We start from the raw sequence: 20,269 nt of genomic DNA on the forward strand, positions 1-20,269 counted from the left end.
GGCGGGGCCGCGTGCGCCGAGCGCGTCCGGTCTCAGCGCCGGGGCCGGAGCGGCGGCACGGACAGATGGACAGATGGACAGATGGACAGGGGACAGGGGGACAGATGGACAGGGGGATAGATGGATAGATGGACAGGGGGACAGGGGGACAGACGGACAGAGGGACAGGCGGATAGATGGACAGATGGACAGACGGACAGGGGGACAGGGGGATAGATGGACAGATGGACAGGGGGACAGATGGACAGATGGACAGATGGACAGGGGGACAGGGGGACAGGGGGATAGATGGATAGATGGACAGGGGGACATGGGGACAGACGGACAGAGGGACAGGGGGACAGGGGGACAGGGGGACAGATGGACAGGCAGATAGATGGACAGGGGGACAGGCGGATAGATGGACAGATGGACAGGGGGACAGATGGACAGATGGACAGGGGGACAGGGGGACAGGCGGATAGATGGACAGATGGACAGACGGACAGGGGACAGGGGGATAGATGGACAGATGGACAGATGGACAGATGGACAGGGGGAAAGATGGACAGGTGGACAGGCAGATAGATGGACAGATGGACAGGGGGACAGGCAGCGGATAGATGGACAGATGGACAGGGGGACAGGTGGACAGGTGGATAGATGGACAGATGGACACATGGACAGATGGACAGGGGACAGATGGACAGGGGGACAGATGGACAGGTGGACACATGGACAGTAATAAGGCTCTGCTTTACTACAGCCAACGCTTTCTTACCCAGGCACTTGTGAGCGTGGGTGTGAGCACGTGCCTGTCCCCCGCCTGTGTGTTTGACACCTATTTCTGAGTGTTTGACACCTGTACCCACCTGTTCCATGTGTGTTTTACACCCATGTGCATGTGTACAGATGTTCCCGTGTGTGTTTTACACCTGCACCCATGTGTACACCTGTTCCCATGTGCATGTGCACACCTGTTCCCGTGTTTTACACCTGTACCCATGTGCACACCTGTTCCTGTGTGCGTTGTATACCTGTTCCCGAGTGCAGGTGCGTGCAGAGCACATGGGAACTGTGAAGAAACACTTGAAGGTACAACACAGACACACTAGAACACATAAATACACATATGGGTAAGACACGTCCACACAGTGTGTGCACACAAAATCCTGTGCGTGGGGGGCCATAGAGATGTCTACACACATGCATGTTAGATATTAATATAATATCTAACAATATATATAGCTATAGCTACAATATACAGAATTTTATATACATTTTGTGCATAAATAGAGCCGGCACACACACCACATTCTACATGTAAATACAATATCCTTAAATAAAACCAAATCATACGTTTAAATGTTTACGAACAAATTGCTGTGAACCTCCTGTACCGCCCTGCACCCAGCCCCGGCTCCAGGGGCCGGTCGGAGCCCGGACCCCCGGCCAGCCCCGTTTGCCCCCCCGAGGTCCCGGCAGGCCCGGGCAAACAGCGGGTCAATGATTAACCGGCCCGGCCGCGCTCCCGCCGCCCGCTCGGGGCCACGCGGGGCTCGAGGCCCGCGGCGGGGCCGGCCCCGAGCGGCGGCGGTTGGGACCCCGCGGGCACCGCCGTGAGTGGGGCGGGCACGGGGCGCTGGGGGCTCGGGGGGCCGCGGTCCCGGGGGGGCACACCGGGGCAGCCCCACGCCACCCCGAACCTGCGGTGACCGCGTGGGTGTCCCGTCCCACCAGGACTCTGTGTCCCCGCAGGCGTCCCGCGATGGACGGCGAGCCGCCAGCCGGGCCCCAGGGCCGCGGCCCCGCGAGCGGAGCGGAGCCGGGCGATGGTACCGGGGCAGCCGAGCCGGGCGATGGTACCGGGGCAGCCGAAGGGCCGCCCACCCCCGGCACCCGCAGCGACGCCCCCGCGGCCAGTGCGGACCGGCCCGTGGCCGTGTCGGTGGTCACCAACTCAGCCTTCGAGGGGGCACCCCCACCCTACTCGCCCCCAGACCCCAAGAGCTTTCCCCTCCTCTACCCGCCGTTCCCAGCCGGCTTCTCCCAGCAAGGGCCCGTCGTTTACCCGTCGTGGCCGGGACCGCGGCCCGTCCCAGGCCCGGGCTTCCCCCCCGGGCCGCTGCCCTACAGCACGGTACGTATCCCCCAGCCGATGTGTTGGGGGTCACCCCTTATCTGCCCCGCCGGCTCTCCGGGGTTCTGCGGTGCCCCAGCCTGTCTCTGACCTGTCCCTGCCGCAGCCCCACACGCAGCAAGCCGCGGGGCCGTCCCCCGCCGGCCGCGGGCCGCAGCTGCCCAAGGACTACATGGTGGAGTCAGTGGTGGTCACCCTCTTCTGCTGCCTGCTGACCGGGCTCATAGCCCTCGTCTACTCCTACGAGGTAAGCACGGACTCACCCGGCAGCCTCGAAGCGCCTCCTGGTGCTGCGGGTCTCTTCTCACCCCTCCTCCCCTTCTCCCCCTGCCCCAGGCCCGGGCTGCGCTCGCCCGTGGGGACTTGGCCCAGGCGTATGCGGCATCCAGAAAGGCTGAGCTACTGGTCCTCTTCAGCCTCCTCTTCGGCCTGTTCGCCTCCATCGGCTGGATCATCTACGTCCTGGCGTCCCTGTACCTGTGACAAGGACCCTGAGCCCACTTGGGGGTGGGGCGGGGCACGGGCAGGTGAAGCTGCCACAGCCTTGAGTGGAAAGGGTGGCAGCGAGGAGTTACTGGGGCTGCGGGGCAGTGTCCATCCCTCCCGGCGGGGCGAGGAGCTGCCCCGCAGCCTTCAGCTCAGCCCAGGGCAGGGAGATGCCGGATCCTGCTGGATCCAGCCCTGGGCTGCGTCGGATCCATGGTCTGCTGCAGGATGCTGAATCCCGCTGCTGTGGCTGTCACTTGGAGCTCCAATGGGACTCTGACGCAGAGGGAGCATCTTGTAGGATGGGGTTGGGGATGGAGCAGAAATAACAGGTGTGTGGGAAAGCCCTCACTGGTCATTAATAGTATGAGAAGATACAAACCCAGGTATGCAGTTCTACAGTAATTCTGCACACACGCCCACACACCCTCCCTGTATTGCCACCTCTTGCTGCTTCCAGATTGAAATAAAATACAGCTTTCTCTGCACACCAAAGGCCTCCATCTCCCCTTGCCATGGCCTTTGTCCACCACAAAATTCAGGGTAAGTTCTCCTGCAACAGCTGAAATCAGGGTTTTCCCAAGAGCACCAGCCCATGCAGGACCCCAGGGAAGGGGAATCGCCCCATGGGCCTGGGTGTGCCCCTGGCCGAGCTGCTTGGGGGGACGCTGAGCTGTGGGCAGACCCCTCCTGCTGTGCTGGTTCCGTGGGATGCAGCCCCACATTCCAGCCCTGGCGCAGGGGCACACGCTCAGTCAGTGTCTGGGCACTCTCCTCCTGAGCTGGCCTGTGACAATTATTTCCAGAGGAATTTTGAACCCTGTCCAGCACTGAAATAGCTCCACGGAGCAGCCTGGCCGCTGCAGGGGCTATTTATAGCCCTTGGCTGGTGGCACACGGCCACTGCACGGGCTGGGCACACGCCGGGGGCTGCGCAGCCAAAACCCTGACATGGGGACAGCGGCGCCCAGAGAAGGTGACAGGAGCAATTTCCCCTCCCAAGTGTATGGCTTGGACTGGGACAAAGCCACCTTGGCGGAGAGAGAGGGAAGAAGTTTATAGTGAAAAAACAGAGGGGAAAAGAGGCACGGGCAGAGGAAAACCACGGGGGGCACATGAGAAAACACGAGGCCACACCAGCGCCAGAGGCGGATTCGATTGTCACTTTAATCCACAGACTGTGCATGCACTGTAAACAGGATCATCAGGCAGGCTCGTTATTGGTGTTTTATTTGTCTTTAATATAAAAGTTACAGGTCTGAAATGTTCGCAGAAGATGCCACCATGGGGGTCAGTGGTAAATCTATAATACAACGGAACTGCTTGGGGGAGAGGCCTGGGGCAGGGGGCTGGTGACTGGGGACATCGCTTCTCCCCACTCCCTGCCCCATGTGGGGAGAGGACTCAGACTCTTCCCTCTCCCGAAAAAGAGGTGATGGCCTTGAGGATGCTGCCTGCAAGATGGGAACAAACTCATGGCCAGTCTTGCACAAGGATGTTCTGGGTTTCTGCTCCCCAGGGACTGCTCCTGGAGAGAAGGGAGGGGGGGGGGTCTCTGCTCAGCGAACCTGAAGCTGCTCCAGGGAAGGGGACCCTCCTCTAGGGTCCCTCCAGCCCTGAGAGCCTGGCCTGAGGATGGGACACGAGCCAGGAGCCGTGGCTGGGACACTGCTCGGCTGGAGATGACAGCAGAGGAAGGGGTCAAGGGGGAGGAAAGCTGAGGGGCACTGGAGGAGGTGCTGTGGCCACTCAGACCTCCCACCCCCATGCCATGGGCTGAGCCTGTGGCTCTGGGGGCTTGGCAGAGGGCAGAGAGCGAGACCTCCTTTGGTGCTAACAGGGCTTGTGGGCTCAAGTGCAGGGAAGAACCTGGAAACGGCTCTTGTTGGTTGGGGATCACAGACTCACAGAATTTGCTGACTTGAAAGGGACCCATCAGGGTCACCGAGTCCAACTCCTGGCCCTGCACAGGACAACCCAAAAAATCCCACCGTGTGAGAGCACTGTCCAAACGCTTCCTGATCTCAGACAGGCTTGGTGCTGTGCCCCACCACTCTCTGGGGGAAGAACTTTTTCCTGATTTCCAGCCTAAACCTCCCTGACACAGGTGCAGCCGCTCCCTCGGGCCCTGTCACTGCTCACAAGTGCAGAGATCTGCATCTGCCCCTCTGCTGCTCCTCCTGGGGCTGCTGAAGACCAAAACGCCTCCCCTTGGTCTCCTCCAGGCTGAACAAACCAAGTGCCCCCAGCTGCTCCTCACAAGGCCCCTCCAAACCCTTCCCCATCCTTATGGCCTCCTTTGGACACCCTCTAATAGCTTAATGTATTTTTTATATCATGATGCCCAAATTTAGTGTTGTCAGCGAAGTTCCTCAGAATCCCTTCCAGTCCTGCATCCAGGCTGTCAGTGAAGATGTTGAAGAGCACAGGGCCAGGGGTGGAGCCCTGTGGAACCCCAGTCAGTGCCGTTTTTGGGGTGTCTGTGTGCCCAACCCACGAGCCACTCGCTCACCCCTCACGTAACATTGTCACTGGCTGTGGATTTTGTACAGACTGGTTTGCACGGTCACTCAGCTGGATGGAGACAAGCTGCCCCCTCCTGTCCCTCTGAACCCCCAGGGCTGTGATTCCAGAGCCACCAGCACACACAGCCCTCCTAGGACAGCCTGCCCACTGCACCCAAGGGCTGCTCAGAGCCACCAGGGGGAAGCCCACACCACATCCTGGGTGTGTTCATTGCCCTTTTCACCACCTCGCTATGCTGGGCTTTTAAAATATCTAATTTACAGAGGAAACATGGACATTACTTCCTGGGAAGCCTTTGGGGATTGCAAAGCCTTGGCTGGACAGAACACACAGCTCCAGTGCCCTCAGTGACATGAAAATAAACCACTTTTGAAGTGTTCTGGCTCGCACACCGTGGTTCAGCACAAAAGATTCCTGCTCCTCCTGCTCCTCCTGCTCTGGGGCTGCACAGAACTGTGTTGGACCATACACTCCCCTCCCCCAGATGCCCTCATGGGCAGGAGTGTCTCTGTCTTGGCCACTGTGTCAGCCTCCATGCCTGAGTCTTCAGGAGAATAACCAAGCTGGGTAAAACCCTGGGCTGTCACTCTCTCCTGAGACTCAGGCAGAGCTGGCCAAGGCTTTGCAATCTGTTTGGAGAAGGAAAGGAGTGCAGCTCTGATTCACCCAGAACAAACAGAGCCTTTAGCAGGCACAGAGCTGCTATTGAGAAGTTAAGGATGCTCGTTGAAACTCCATGTCTGCATTCCTCGGGAGCTGCTGCCCCAAACCTGCAGGATTTTGTCAGAACCCTGTAAAAACCTGTGGCCATGTAGCAGGGAGTCGAGGAGGGTCTTGCAAGGCTGCTGAAACCTGCAGGGCACAGTCACACCCACGATCCAACTGCAAACCACTGGAGCAGGACAGAGAGGAGGATGTGAAATGGCCTGGCTGGGGCTGTGCTGGGTGGGACACAGAGGGGGGACAGAAGGGCTGAATAAGGCACACTGAACAGATTGGGGTTAATAACACTGTGTGTGTGGGAAATGACCCCCCTGCCTTGCCCTTCCACGCTGGGCTGTCCCTGCCCTGCTGGCACCAGCACGGCGGGACTGGGGGCAGGGATTTGCTGGGGGTCCTGCCAAAGCACAGCTCTGAAAGCACAGCACTGAGGGTCCCAACAGGGACCCCAGAGAAAAACATTTGGCAACAGAGAGAGCAGAGAGGAGTGGGTTGGAGGACAGGGTGGCTCAGCTGGGCACAGGGCTCCTTCCTGGTTCCCACTTCCAACCCAGAAATGGCTCCTTCATGAGGCTCCTGCCCCTGCCCTGCAGCCAGTGCCCACCTGGCCACTCCGAGCCTCCTTTATCCAGCACTTGAACAACTTTGTCACTGGTTGTGGATTTTGTACAGACTAGTTTGCACTTTTTTTTTTTTTCCCTATAAACTCATCGGTATTCAGACATGCATCAAAAATTCCCAGGGGGTTCTAAACACTAGGTATGTACAGTCTGTATCCTACAGCATTTCCTGTGCAAAAGCTAAGTACCATCGCTAATGGGCACGGGGTCACAGGCAGGTGTCCCCAGGACCTGGGCACTCCGTGCTCCCAGGTTCAGAGGGATTCACTGGTGCTTAAATAACGGGATCTGAGAGGAGGAGGGGGGTGTGATGACTGGAGATGGCGGGTCCCTGCCCACATTTTCAGTGCCTCTTCCGTATCTACGACCGGTGCCTTCCTCCCGTGAAGAAGGCGCCAGAGATCTGGGGCGAGCCGAGACCCCTGTAAACACAAGCAGCTCTCTGGAAGCAGAGCTCCTCTGGCAGGCAGCAGGAGACCCTTCCATCCTCACGAACACGTTGGGAAGGTGGCATTGCAGGGGAGACTCCAACCCTTGGCTTCCACGGCTGCTGCTGCCCGACGCCGCTCCGGAGATGAGCCAGCTGAGCTCCTGCTGCCCCTGCTCTGGATGGAAGCGAGAGCCAGGGTACCCCTGACTGCAACAGGCCAGCAAACCAGCAACACGCTTGCGTGGGACACTCCTTCCACACAGCTCTGTCCCCGGGGTTAAAGCTGGTTCATGGCACAGGGGGACGGGAGGAGGAGGAGGGCGAGTGCAGCGAGCACCGGCCGATCTCTGCCCTCGGCGGCTGCGCCGGCGCCTCCGCGCCCGGCGTTCCCACCCCGGGGATGGTGCCGGCTGCCAGGGAGGGTGTGTCATCCAGTGACAGGTACAAACACGGAACTCCAGTCTCATAGCTGCCCTCGGCGCCTCTGCGGAGCAATTCTCCTCGCACAACCCCTCCTCCTAGGTTTTCTCTTCCCGATCTGTTTTCCGCCTCGTGATGTTCCGAGGTTTGATTTTCAGGGACAGTTCCCACAGGGCCTCCTCGGCCAGGTGGTCGCTGAAGTCGTTGAAGAATGACACTATGTCGTCGTTCCGTTTGATGTCGTAATGTCTGGAAAACCACAGAGGAGCTGCAGTTAAACAAGGGCTACCTGGGGTCCTCTCCTGGCTTGGGGCCACCCCTGTCCTGCTCTGAGGACATCCAGAACTGTGTGTGGGCTGTGCCCTGTACGCATGGCAGTGCTGTCACACCACAAAGGGGAAAAACCTGCTGCTGATTTGAGGGGAAAAAGGCACTTATCACACAGAAATTAGCAGTTAGATCTGCTGCCTCTGCTGCGGGACAGCACTGAAAAAAAAACCCCTGGATATCCCAGAGAACACAGGAACCAGCAATGGCAAAACCTGAAGGCAAAACTTGTCTGGATCTCAAAACTCGGATCAGAAAAATGCCCTCACAATGTTTATCTAACCTAGAGAGGGAAGGAGGCTGATTAGAGCCCTGTTGTTCTCAGCTCTCCTTCCAACTCCCTTCCCCTTTAAACTCCCTTCTCCTTGCACAGGGGCTTCCATGTCCAAGCCCCTGCCCCAGTGCCCACTGTGGTGCCCCAAAGCCACCTCTGAGCCCCACTGCTGTACTTACACTTGCTGGAAGCACCTCATGCTGTCCAGGATGTTAAACTGCTGCCAGCGCTTGGAAAAGTTCACTTTGCTGTCAATGTAATCAGGGTTTCCCAGATGGACAAAGGTCAGGTCCTGCAGAATCAAGCCCCTGAAAGAGGGAAAGGGGCAGCAGGCCAAGGGAGTAGGCAAACAGACACAGAGGTTAGTCACAAAGGGCAGGGTGGCCAGCCAAAAGGCAGCTTAACAAAATCCAACAGCCTCCCATTGCCACCAGAACAGCAACCTTATCCAGACAGAAACATTCCCCAGCAGCAGATCAAAGGTGTTTAGAGGCAAACACCCCCAGCTGGCCACCCTGCCCCAGAGAGGGCCCATGGGCTGATGTGGCACGGTGCTGCCTTACCCCAGATCTGGGCTAAAGGCAAGGGCTGAGCTCAGCAGCAGCTGCTGAGAAGTCCTTGAAGGAGCCGTTTCAATGTGCAGAAGCAGTGGCAGGGTGTTAAACCATGCACAGGGGAAGGAGCTGGCACTCACAGGTAGGGGATGCAGGGGGGCTCCACGTCGGCCAGGGCCGCTCGGTAGGCGCGGAAGGACGAGGAGCTGTCGATCAGGGTGCAGTACTCAGCCAGGCCCTGCAGGACACAAATCCCCTGGTGACACCCCTGCTGTAAAGCCATTTTCCTTGTCACCTCCCCCCAGAGAGCCACCAGAGCAGGGAGTTAATGCCATCCTGCAGCCACCTCCAGCTGATTTACTCAGCCCGACCCTGGGGTGTTCATGTGGAACACTGCTGCCTTCAGCCTCCCCAAGCCTTGGGCTGCAGGAGGAGGAGGAGGAGGAGGCTGTCCTCCCCTGTGACTGTGCTGGGACTCCTGCAGCTGTCAGAATGCCCAGCCACACTGAAGGCTTCCAGCACTGTGGCATTTTACCCACTGGAGAGGAGTTATCCACCATCCCTCCACCCTGGGGCACAGCTGAGGTGTAAAACCACTCGGCTGTTTCATACATAACCACACTTAGCCTTCCTCCCAGAGATCACCGGCCCCACTGCTCCTCACCTCTGAGGTTTGCTTCTGCCACTCCAGCCTTCGGATGGGTGCAGAATCCAGTGCAGAAAGAATGGCCAGATAGGAATTAAAATTATTCAGCTTTCGTAAGTGCTGTCAAGAGGGAAAATATTCCAGTTACTCCAGAGCTCTGAAAAGCCTTCTAGCTTCAAACAGCTCTGCCAAGCAGAGGACCCCACTCCCCTGCTCCTTAAAGCAGCAGTGTGTGTGATTCACAGGAAAAACCAAGGTGGTACCTTCATAATCTTTATAAATTTAAGGAGCAGCCTCTCTCGGTCCTGGGCTTTCTCTTGTAGCATAATTATTGAACGGACCCTGGAAGAACAGACAGAATAAAAGATAAACCTACTTAAGCAGAGATCAGATTTCCTCTTGTTTCATTAAGAAAACTGATCACTAATAGGGATGGGCCAATGCAAAGAGGTACACAATACCTCCAACTTAAATGGAGCACTCTAATCCACAGCAAAGACAGGATACTTTCACAGAGTGCATTTATTTGCAAGGGGAATGTTTGTTTCAAGAACTCAGTGATACTGATAATTAATTCCTCTGGATTACAAGGCCCTCCCTAACCCTCCTGATTTTATTTCTGCTGTGCTCTGGGGTCTTAGATGAGTGCTCTGTATCTACTTCCTGGCCAAAAATATACATTATCCCATTTGTAACAAAGGAATTCAAGTCTATGAGGAATACTTGCAATATTTGCAAGGCATTGGAGGTTAGGCACAGTTCAGTGCCATGGCTGTTCTGAGCTCCTTACCAGTAGGACATGTTATTAAAGTGCTCTGTGAACTGTGTCAGGTTGGGACTCTTCTCTTCATTTTGTTCCTTTGCCCAAAGCAGAACTTCTGGGATCTGCCAAAGAAGGAGAGGAGAGGGATGGGAAAATACCACACATTAAAATAGGATTTCTACCCCAAGATTCCCATCTGCAAACTTAGTTCACAGCCACTTGCTGGCACAAGATCAGCTGTGTCCTACTCCAAACCCTCCCACTGCCCTCAGCCCACCCACATCTCTGTACCTCGATTTTATAGAAGAGTTCAGCATCCAGCAGGGTCAGCTGCTCGGCTATTTCATGACTGTGGAAATCATGCAGTGTCCCTGGCCTGTGGAAAACAACGAGGAAGTACAAAGGCTCAGAAAATGTGACCTGTTTTCTTATCTTTCTCGTATTTTGAACTGAGGAAACTCTTGTGTTCCCAGGGAATGGATGCCCTGGCTCTCAGAGGACTCAGATACGGCCATGTGGACCTTCCCTCACCTGGCTGCCACCCCTCTGGCCGCGAGAGGTTTGATGGAGTTGGCGTAGCTCAGCATTTTCTTCTGATCCACTTTATCCAGGATGTTCTTGCGCAGCACTCTGGCCAGGCTCAGCTCCCCGCTGCACACCAGCCTGAACACCAGGTCCATCAGCAGCTTGAGGATCTCCTCTGTCAATTCCACCAAGCTGAGAGGAAGGTGGAAAACACAGGGAAGGCATCAGAGCCGAGACACTGAGCTCTGGGGTTTGTATCTGTACCGAGTCTCACTGCTCTTTCCTACCAGCGGAATTGGGTGACTGAAATTCCTCTTCTTCCCAGCTCTTCCTTTCCCAGAGATTCCCCTTTTACTTGTTATTTTAAAACCACTGACCCAGTTAGGACACACAAAATGAAGAAGGCAACTCACCACAGCTCATCCACCACTCGCACCAGCACGAAGAAGGTGTTCTTGCTGACTCGCTTCTTGAACGTGTCTGGGAAGTGGCAAAACTTCTCATATGTGGGTTGCAAATTAAAGAATCAACTCGGTGTAGCCAGACCAGCATCAGTGCAATTCCCAACTGCCTCAAGGAATCACTGAATGATTTGGGGCGGAAGGGACCTTAATAATCATCCAGTTCCACTCCCTACCGTGGGCAGGGACACCTCCACTGTCCCAGGTTGCTCAGAGCTCCATCCAGCCTTGCCTTGGAGACTTCCAGGGACGGGGCAGCCACACTAGAACAGCACACTGTTCTGTCCTAATGGAAACTGGTGCTCCATTTCCAGGAGATAAGGGACACTGATATGGCTCTAAGATGGCATTAAACTGACACCAGCTGCTGGTAGCAGGGGGTGTGAGGAGGTACTGACACCTCGCAGAATTGAGAGCAGGTGTACCCTGAAATTGTTCTCTCTAAGGTGGCTTTTAATGAGCAGCACTTCCCTACAGTGATCTCCCCCATCGTCTGTGACATCTGGTCTCAACAGATCTCACATGTCACCTCCATCCTCCTGGCTGCCCAATCTGCTGCAAGGAGGACAGTGACAGGGGTGACAGCACAGGTTGAAAAACCTTCTGCCAGGTGGACAAAGGGACAGAGAACCAGGTTATCAGGGAGGCAGCACTGGCAGGGATACCCCAGCCAGGATTGTCACCTGGCTGAGCCATGCCGTGTCCCTGGCAGCCGGAGCTGCAGCTCTGCTGCAGATGGCACTGACGAGCTGCAGCAGCACACGGTGACGAGCTGCAGCAGCACACGGTGACGTCAGGCTCCCTCTGACGTGGCTGCACAGCACCAGAGCCACCAGAGCCACGGCACCCAGACCCTGCCCTGCTCTGCTGGCGGGGAACAGAGCCAAGGCAAGGAATGGCAGCAGGGTGCTCAGGGAGAGGCCCTTTCCATCCTCTGCCAGGAATGCTCACCCTGCACAGCAGGGCCCTGCCTCATTACCAGTTCCAAGCTCAGCTCAGGACTGGGAGGCCAAGGGCATCGTCAGGGCTGAGTTTATTGCAGTAAGGGAGACAAAGCCTTGATGGTTTCATCATCTCTAATATTAAACTACCCCTGCCCACGCAGGCAATGCCCATGGCCCCTTTGGAAGGCAGAAGGCTCTCTGGTCCCCACCCTACAAACAAGATGTCCCAAATAAAACCCCAGCTCCCCAGTGACATACAAGAGAGGTGAATTGCTCCTCTACCCTGGCAGGACCCTCAGGAGACAACTCTGCCCTGCAGCAATTCCCACTGGAGGGAGTGGAGGTGAAGGAATTCCTGGGGACCCCATCAGGGCCAGCACATCACTGACCATGCTGCCAGCAGGCTTTTGACCAAAAAACTTGCCACCAGCTCCCTCCACGCTGACCATCCAGCTCTGATTCCTGGTGGGAGTGAACTGCCGCTCATAAAAGGATATCTGTACTGCAGCTTCTTGATGAGCTCTTCAGGGGTAATAAATGTCCTGTATGTAGTCAGAAAGGCTTCACAGTACAGCACCAGATCTAGGCAAAAGAGCAAGAAAGCCTCAGTCAACCCTGCTTTCAGAAAAAGAACCTTCTTGTGGGGTTGAATGCAGATGTGCAGAGGATTTGGTGTGAGTGCACTTCCCAGAAATGCTGTGCTGTTGGTGCTTACCAGCAGATGGACCCTTTGGCACGACAGCAGCAGTGACACTGCCCTGTCCCCACCGGCCTGGCCCTGCCTCCCCCTTGCAGCACTCGGGCTTGTGCCTCATAAAAGGGTCAGTGAAAAACACCTGCTTGTGAGACAGGAGCCATCAATAATGTGTCAAGGAAAAACGTAGTTTAGACCTTGGGGATGCTTAAAAAAGAAGATCTGATGGCAAGAGGTGATGCCTGCTCTGTCTTTGCTGCTCAGGCAGGTCACTCTGCCCTCCCAATGAGGAACACACGTGTTTCAACACATGTCCTGCAGATCCTCTGCCCTTGCTGAATTCCAGGAAATTCATCCCAGGACAATGTACATAGAAGACTATTTCCAGCCAAAAGAAAAGCAAATTGCACTGCAAAAACTGATGCTGCCCCAACAGAGACATAGTGCACACAGTCAGCCTGTGCTAACTCATATGCAGGACAAGGTGCTGTAGGGCCTGGAATTTGCAAAGGCTTTGGGCATTATCATGGGCACAGAGGATGAATTTGAAGAAGCACAAATTGCAAACAGGAATGCAGATGCAGTCCCAATGCCTGGTCCCTGTGGAGAGGAGTGCCAAAACAGGAGCATCAGGCATTAGTGCCAGCACAAAGCAGGGGCAGGGCAGCAGGGGTGGCACCCTGCCCCTGCCAGGAGCTCTGCACCAAGGGCAGGCAGGGAGGAAGAGCTCCTGTTGTGCCTGCCCAGGCTGGGCTGTACATGCAGAGCTTGCTCCAGCCAGGACAGGCATCAGCCCATATCCACATGCTGTAACACCCAGCCACTGCTGGGAGGTGGGAAGGAGCAGGGCACAGAGGGAGAGCTCTGCCTCTCTACCTGCAGTGCTTCTCTTGGCAGGAACCTCACCTTCCTCCTGCTCTTAAATCAGGGAGTGCTGCTGCCTCTGGGTTACAGACAACAGAGACTGGGTGGTCACATCAGGGTGGAGCCCCAGGCCTTTTCCAGCTCTAACCCTGCACTCACAGCAAATGAGTGTGGCTGTGAGCACTTAACTGACCTGGGATTTTATTCCTGACGACCACAGGTCTCTCTTTATTCCTTATGCCATTTAGCTTTTTCAGAAAACTCAAATGGACAAGAAGCATCACGCAACAGGGCGTGGAGTCACATTTATTCTGGGTTCCCATCTGCCCAAAAGGCAACGTGAGGTAATACAGCTGGTCTGCTCTGGCACTTGAAGCTGCCAAGAAATTCATCTTTAAAGGAAAGCCTCTTAACTCTACCCCTCTGTGCCGTTTGGCTGATTGATTTACAAGCCTCGAATTCTTCTCATTGTAAGCTTAATTCATTAACCCTCTCAGTCACCCAAGCAGTGGGTTAGCATAGCACAAATTCCTCTGTGCTCATTCAGCTTGGCAGGCACTGGGAACTGTCGCCTGCCCGAGCTCCCTTCACCCAGATCTCCACAGCTGCACCACTGGGCACATAAAATCCTGCTCTAGCTTCTCCCAGCTCTGAAAGGTTCTCCACAGCTCTCACCCCACTGCTTGCAGAACCCGCAGAGCCCCCTGTTCATGAACTGGAGGTCCAGCACTCACTTCCCTTATCAAGCAGCTGTTTTTCAATAGGAAGAGCAGGGAAGTTTTTTGCTGTGATGCTTGTTCCAGAGAACAGAGCAGTTTCTCTATCCCACTTTCAGCATGTTTGTAAGGGGTATTTCCACCATTTCATTTAGACGATTTTCTTATATATTTCCAGCGGTACAATCAACTGCCTCCTCCTCTCTGGTGTGCTCCTAACTTTGGTCCTTTCTGCCTGGATTCCCATGCAGACTGGGAAACACAGCTGTCAGGGGAAGGATTTTTTTGCTAGCTGAATGGTGCTGGTAAGTAATTGCAAACATCTTATGCTACAGTAAAACCCCTGCCATTTAAAAACGTACATGAAAGATATTTCCCCTTTGACTATCAACCTCTAAACTACGAGCACTGAGTGATTCAGAGGGTTAGTGTTCTGCCTCCCAGGAGATAAGGAGATCAATCCTGGTTAAGGCCATCAGCATAAATGTGTTTGGCAGGTTCAAATCACTCTCTGGAAACACTGCAAAGGCTGTCTTTGCCACGGGTCTTGGAAAAGAGCTGCTTCATGTGTGTGGTGCCTGGGTTTGGACAGATGAAGAGGGGTTTTAACAAATCTGGAGCTAAGGGTTGCTAATGTGCCTTCTCCTCCCCCACATCTCTTCTTTTGTACTGTGGATTCCCTCTCTGAACTGGTCTGGGTGGCTGCCAGGACACAAGGGGTACAGAGTGGGACAGGAGGTGGCACAGTAAATTGAAAATATGGGGTGTCAGCAGAGCAGCACCCGAGCAGCCTGACAGTGCCCACAGACCCACACCAATACCCCTGTTTTCCTACTTTGATGCAACAGCCATTCCAGTAACTCCTACATCACCACTGCCCTGAAATTCAGAGGACAAGGAGCACCTCTGGAAACGAGATCCATGCCCGACAGGTCACACCTGCTCTCACAGAAGGCAGTGGCCCAGCTCAGCAGGTACAGGGACACAACACAGCACTGTCACTGCTGTGCCTCATCGGCCAGATCCAGGCAAGGGCTGGGAGGAGTTAATCCCATCCCTGCTGCTAAATGGAACCACCAGGGGCTTATCCAGCTTACCTCCATCTCCCACAGATAAACACAAGCCCCCAGGCTCAGAGGATCCCTGCAGACTCCCCAGCCCAGCTGTCTGTGGCCGTGGGGCAGAGGACAGGCAGCCAAAGCTGTGCCAGGCTGTGCCCCAGCCCTGCCCTGCTGCTCCACCCACCTTTCCTGTCGGTCTCTGTGGCGTGCACCAGCAGAATGTCCCCAGATCCACCACGGACATCTGGCCCATCATCCCCCTGCAAAGGGAACACAACCACGTTAGGCACGGCCCAAGCTCCCTCAGGCCTGGTTTAACATCAGCTGGCAGTGCACAAAATGTTCCTGGAATCCTGCTCACATCTGGGACGTGGACTTCAGTGCTGGGATAATCCTGGAATCTGAATAGAGCATTTGGTGCCCCAGATGAGGAGCTGGGCTGATCCTTACTCAGGGTCTCTGACCCCCTAAGGCCAGGTGGTGAAGCTCAGGGAAGGCTGAACCTTCTGCCCACAGGAGAATGAGCAGAAATGCCACAGATCCTCCCAGAAGACCATTAACAGGGCAGCAGCACTGTGTGAACTCTGTCTCAAAGTGCAGGAGCACGTAGCACAGTGGCTGTGGGGTGGGAGGTCATGCATTCAACTTGCATGTTCCTGGAACATCAAAACCCAGCCAGTTAATTCCCTAATCTGGAGCCATTTGGCCGGAGGTCACCTGAAACCATCCAATAACTGGCAGAAGAAAATTGCCCTGCTAATTGCTTGACCCCTGCATTATCACTCTCTAAAACACATCTTTCTTCTAGCTACTGCATTTCACAACTTAAAATATGCAAAACTGATCCACCACTCAGCCTGCAGTTCCCACACTGCAGGAAGCAGCTCACAGTAACAGTTCTATACTGCTTCAACTATGTAGATCATAAAGAAAATAAAGAAAAAGGATACTAAGACAGAGATCTGCTAGTCCCAAATGTTCAGAAATCACTGATTTTTAAATGTTTTTTTAAAGGAAACAATCCCTCAGAGGAGGATGGAGTTGTTCTGGCTTCGCTTAGGAATGTCTTTATCATTTCAACATGCAAAACAGCGAAACAATCATGCATTACAGCCATGGAGCAGCTCTGTCTTAAGATGTGAATTTTTCAGGTGACCCTCTGGCAAGACTCATGAAATACTACTTAGAGAACACGTAAAAGCTTCTCACTCTCCTGCACATCTCAGCTGACCAAAGAACACCCCTAAAGTGCCAGTAAATGATCCATCCTCTCTGTTTTCCAGCCAAGCCCCTGACAGTCTGAAAGCTTCAAAAGCCTGCATGTTCCCTCCAGCTGCATGTCACAGACAGCGTGGCTCAAGAGCACCGTGAGCAGAGCTGGCTGAGAGTGCACGCAAGGCTAGACACAAAGCCATTTCCCAAACACAGAAACAATTCCTCTGGCTGCTTCTCCACATCAGAAACATCATGTCCTGCTCATTCACCTGCTGAGCCTGCAGGCAGAGGGAAAGGCCATCACCCACACCTGCATGGATTGTGCTCAGGCTCTCAGGTGATTCCTTTCAGACTGTCAGAGGCTGAAGAGGTGGGAAGGGGCAGACTGGGAAAAGGGCACAGGATGTGCTGGTTTTTAGGGAGACATCTCACCATTTGTTAAACCCATTCGTTGCTGGTGCTCCCTGCCTGTACCAGCATCTCATACTTTAACAGCAGCCTTCACACACACCCCACTTCTGCTGCAACCTAGTTTTTCCTGTCTAATAAAAGGTGATGCCTTGTTTGTGCACACAGAGAATCAGATTTCAACTCAGAGTAAACCAAAGAGTATGAAAACAAACTCTGAATGCACCTACCTCTTGCTTCAGTGTTAATCTAGACATGATTTCACTGTGGTCAATAAGGGACAGCTCATCTACCTCTTCCTCCAGCTGTGATGACTCCAAAGCATCTGGTGACTGTGGCTGCCTGTGAAAAAAAAGGGAAATAACCTTCATCAAATGACAGTAAGTACACAGAGACTCTGGAGGTAAATCTTTTGCAAACAAGCCCAAATGTCTCTCTCCAACTCTGTTGCTTTGTGCATCTCTTGAAAAAGAGAAAGATAAACCTTTAGGACATCAACACTTGTCTGTCTGCATTTCTGGCAGACAGGATTTTACTATAAGTACACACTTCCATGTCTCCTTAATCCACCAAATTTTTAGTGCACACAAATCTAAGCCCTTCCTCAAGTGTATAGAGAACTGAGCACACTCTACTCATACACATCTTAGTCAGTTCATGACCCGTTGTGCTGAGACAAGGGGAGATGACAGGCTCTTGTGCTGCAGGAAAAATAGAGCAGAAAATCATGACCATTTTTTCGGTGTACATCCCCCTCTAGAATTCCTACCCCCAAAGGCTGGTACTCTTGTGCCAGGACATGCCCTCTCTGTGCCTGTATTTCTAAAAAAAACCCCAAAAACCAAAAATGAAGTCATTATGTTCTTCATAGCTTTCCCCAGGCCAAAATCCGGTGCACAGTCAGTATTTTGGGTAGATAGTGAGCTTTGCAGAGCACTCTTGTGTTGTCTCCTTCACTGCAGGGATTAAAACCCTCAAACCAACTGCAGGAAAACGGGGGGGAGGGAAGTTGATTGTCACACACAAATCAAGGCTGTTCTCTGTTTTTGCTTCAGAAATGCAATTGCAGAGCAATCTCGAGCAGCAGGGAAGCACTCACTCCACTCCTCCTGAAGCCCATCTGTTACAGCTTGCACCTCTTCATTTACATAGGCAAATGACAGCTAAGAGCATTAGAAGGGATATAAAGCCTCCTGCTCCGGGGCCTCAGCCAGCCCCTAACTAGCAGGGTTAGGAAGAATTTCCCTCTGGAAGACAATTCCAAACAGCAATACAGACTCTTTTCACACATTTCCCTGAAGCAGGAGGGAGCAGCCAGTGTCAGGGACTGAGGATGCTAACATAGGCTGCATTAACCCAGTGGGCTCCCTGAGCTCAGCAAGGACATCTTGTCAGGGTTCTCCTCGTTCAGAAGGATCCCACCAGGCACTGGCTGTGCAAAAAAAGTGAGCTTAGAAATTTACACAACATGGAGGAGGTTTAGGGCACACCAGGCACCCCAAGGATGGTCTGGTAGAGGGGATGTTGGGGCTCTGCACCCTTTGAACCTGGAAGGAGGACACCAGGGGGTCAAGGCTCACCTTTCAGCACCATCTTTGCCCTCCTTCCCCATGGCACTGCTGTTCAAAGCCGAGTCTTTGGAGTGGCCGTCTTTGACAGGCGGAGATTCCTGCCAAGAGAAAGGAGTTCTTCATCATTACACGGGGTCCTTGAGCCCAGCCAGCCTTGCATTTACAGTCTGCCTGCCTCTAAATGGCCCTTTACTGTAAATTCCTACAGAGCAGTTAAAGATTGATGCAAGTTAATGCCAAATGCCAGGAAAACACAGAAGTTAATCAGACAGGAAATTTGGGACCATCTCTGGAGACTAGTGTAATTAGTACTGTTTGCTTTTAACATTGTGAAATGATGCTGAAAGTTACAACACAAGTCAGCTGTTGTCTTGGATTTTAACCCTCTCATGACCTTTTATTTTTCCTCCAGCCCTTCCTGCTGAAATACACTTTGCCTCCTGCTTTAATCCAAAGAGACACAATCAGCTCTAAGCTCTCCAGTTTCAGTTCCCCTCCTGACCACAGCCCCCCTGCCTCAGGGGTGGATGCTCACTGCCTCCTACCTCCCTTCTCTCCCATCAGAAGAGGTTTTGCAATGATGCAACGTTTCCACTCCACGACTCAGGGCTGTGGAAATGAGGCTAATGCAAAAAAGCAGAACCAGCTGAACCCGCGGCATGGAACAGCAGGTAGAGAGCTCAGAGCAAAGATACAGCATTTTAAATTAGCCATTTATTAAGGAGACAAATAGCCATGAACAGCAAATGGGAATATTAATCCAACAGTGTCGGAGTTCAGAATTATTTAACATCATGCAGAGTGAAGCTAGTGAGCAGACAGGACTGAAACCACCTCCGTGCTATCCACTCAGCATGGAAACACCCTGCTGAGCCGGGGTTTCTTGGTGTCTGCAGGATTTTTCCAGGCTCTTATCTGCAAATCCCTTTGCTTCAAAGTTGACAACCCACTCACAGCTGCCCAAAAGGATGGGCCTGCCCAGATGTGTCTCCTGAGGGGAAGTGATGGGAGCACTATCTCTTGGTGTATTCAACACCACCATGGATAAAGGTCTTGGGGACATCCTGCAGGAGATGTGCCTTCCAAGAGGAGGGCAGGCAAAAGGATCACCACGGACTCCTGCCAGTTTCCTATGACCCAACAGGAAGATGAGACCTCCCTGGAATGGAAAACGCCCTGGCTCCTCTAGGAAACATCTAAGATACAAGGCTTGAGTAAAGGAAGAAACAGTGCGTGAGTACAATGCTGAATCAATCATTTACTTTGCAACCAAACAGTGAAGGAAAAAAATAAGTATTTAGTGCTAGCATTTAGGCTTTCTGTATTAAAAAGGGAAGGCAAAGCAGTTACAAGAAAAGATGTGGCCCAGGATGGCTCAGGGTGCAGCTCTCTAGAAGGGAACTTCACGCAAGCAGCTCCGAGCAGCCAGTGAAGCGCAGAGGAAACAGCGCGGCAGGAGAAGCCATCCCTGACCCCAAAAACATCTCCTGCTCTGCACCTGCACCGAGAGGGCCCCCAAACCTGCAGCCAGGAGTGGGAAAGCAGAGGGATGGCTGGGAGCCGGGGCAGCAGGACGGACAGGGAGCTCCAGGGTGTGCAGAAGAGGCCGGTGCCAAGCGCGTGAGCCCCGGCGTGAGCTCGGCATGCACCAGGCAGCCCCTCCCGGGGCTCTCCGGGCTGTTACTTACTCCTTCAGAGCCTGGGAGTTCCCCGTTGCTCTGGCCAGAGGAATACAGATTGACATATTCACCCTCACCAGCATCCTCACTGGCGTTTTCACTCTGAGGGAGACAGGATGAAAGGAAATACGTGATGGTGCCCCTCACCAGCGCTTCACAGCAGAGAGAGCCGGGGAGCAGAACTGCCCTCGGCAGCTGCTGGCACCTCCCTCGGAGCTGTTCTCTGCGGCCAACAGCAGCCACTGA

General features: G+C 54.0%; 2 protein-coding genes across 17 annotated transcripts in view; one reads left to right on the plus strand and one right to left on the minus strand.

Annotated features, from left to right (window-relative positions):
* Positions 1 to 1,513: 1,513 nt before the first annotated feature.
* Positions 1,514 to 2,794, plus strand: PRRT1B (proline rich transmembrane protein 1B). 5 transcript variants are annotated; one of them, XM_072936832.1, is made up of 4 exons: positions 1,514 to 1,598; positions 1,738 to 2,119; positions 2,226 to 2,366; positions 2,536 to 2,794. In XM_072936832.1, the coding sequence occupies exons 2-4, from the start codon at positions 1,748 to 1,750 to the stop codon at positions 2,665 to 2,667; spliced, it is 645 nt and encodes a 214-aa protein (XP_072792933.1). In that variant the 5' UTR covers positions 1,514 to 1,598; positions 1,738 to 1,747; the 3' UTR covers positions 2,668 to 2,794. The 5 variants fall into 5 exon arrangements, with proteins under 5 accessions (XP_072792933.1, XP_030142190.4, XP_072792932.1 ...); XM_030286330.4 differs by having other exon boundaries at positions 2,456 to 2,722; XM_072936831.1 differs by having other exon boundaries at positions 2,238 to 2,366; positions 2,456 to 2,722.
* Positions 2,795 to 5,787: 2,993 nt separating this feature from the next.
* RAPGEF1 (Rap guanine nucleotide exchange factor 1) overlaps positions 5,788 to 20,269 on the minus strand; it is an 83,164-nt gene continuing 68,682 nt past the window's right edge. For 7 of the 12 annotated variants that reach the window (XM_072936827.1, XM_072936820.1, XM_072936819.1 and 4 more), the window contains 14 exons: positions 20,033 to 20,125; positions 18,354 to 18,442; positions 17,004 to 17,115; positions 15,335 to 15,410; positions 12,309 to 12,397; positions 10,824 to 10,912; positions 10,417 to 10,602; positions 10,177 to 10,261; positions 9,913 to 10,007; positions 9,386 to 9,464; positions 9,141 to 9,242; positions 8,617 to 8,714; positions 8,102 to 8,230; positions 5,788 to 7,570 (listed from right to left, as the gene is read on the minus strand). In XM_072936827.1, coding sequence (XP_072792928.1) covers positions 7,420 to 7,570; positions 8,102 to 8,230; positions 8,617 to 8,714; positions 9,141 to 9,242; positions 9,386 to 9,464; positions 9,913 to 10,007; positions 10,177 to 10,261; positions 10,417 to 10,602; positions 10,824 to 10,912; positions 12,309 to 12,397; positions 15,335 to 15,410; positions 17,004 to 17,115; positions 18,354 to 18,442; positions 20,033 to 20,125 — 1,473 coding nt within the window. In that variant the 3' untranslated portion in view covers positions 5,788 to 7,419. The remainder of the gene's footprint in view (positions 7,571 to 8,101; positions 8,231 to 8,616; positions 8,715 to 9,140; positions 9,243 to 9,385; positions 9,465 to 9,912; positions 10,008 to 10,176; positions 10,262 to 10,416; positions 10,603 to 10,823; positions 10,913 to 12,308; positions 12,398 to 15,334; positions 15,411 to 17,003; positions 17,116 to 18,353; positions 18,443 to 20,032; positions 20,126 to 20,269) is intronic. The other 5 variants (XM_072936829.1, XM_072936823.1, XM_072936822.1 and 2 more) reach the window with 1 other exon arrangement.

Source organism: Taeniopygia guttata, chromosome 17 (genome assembly GCF_048771995.1).
Source record: "Taeniopygia guttata chromosome 17, bTaeGut7.mat, whole genome shotgun sequence".
NCBI lineage: Eukaryota > Metazoa > Chordata > Aves > Passeriformes > Estrildidae > Taeniopygia > Taeniopygia guttata.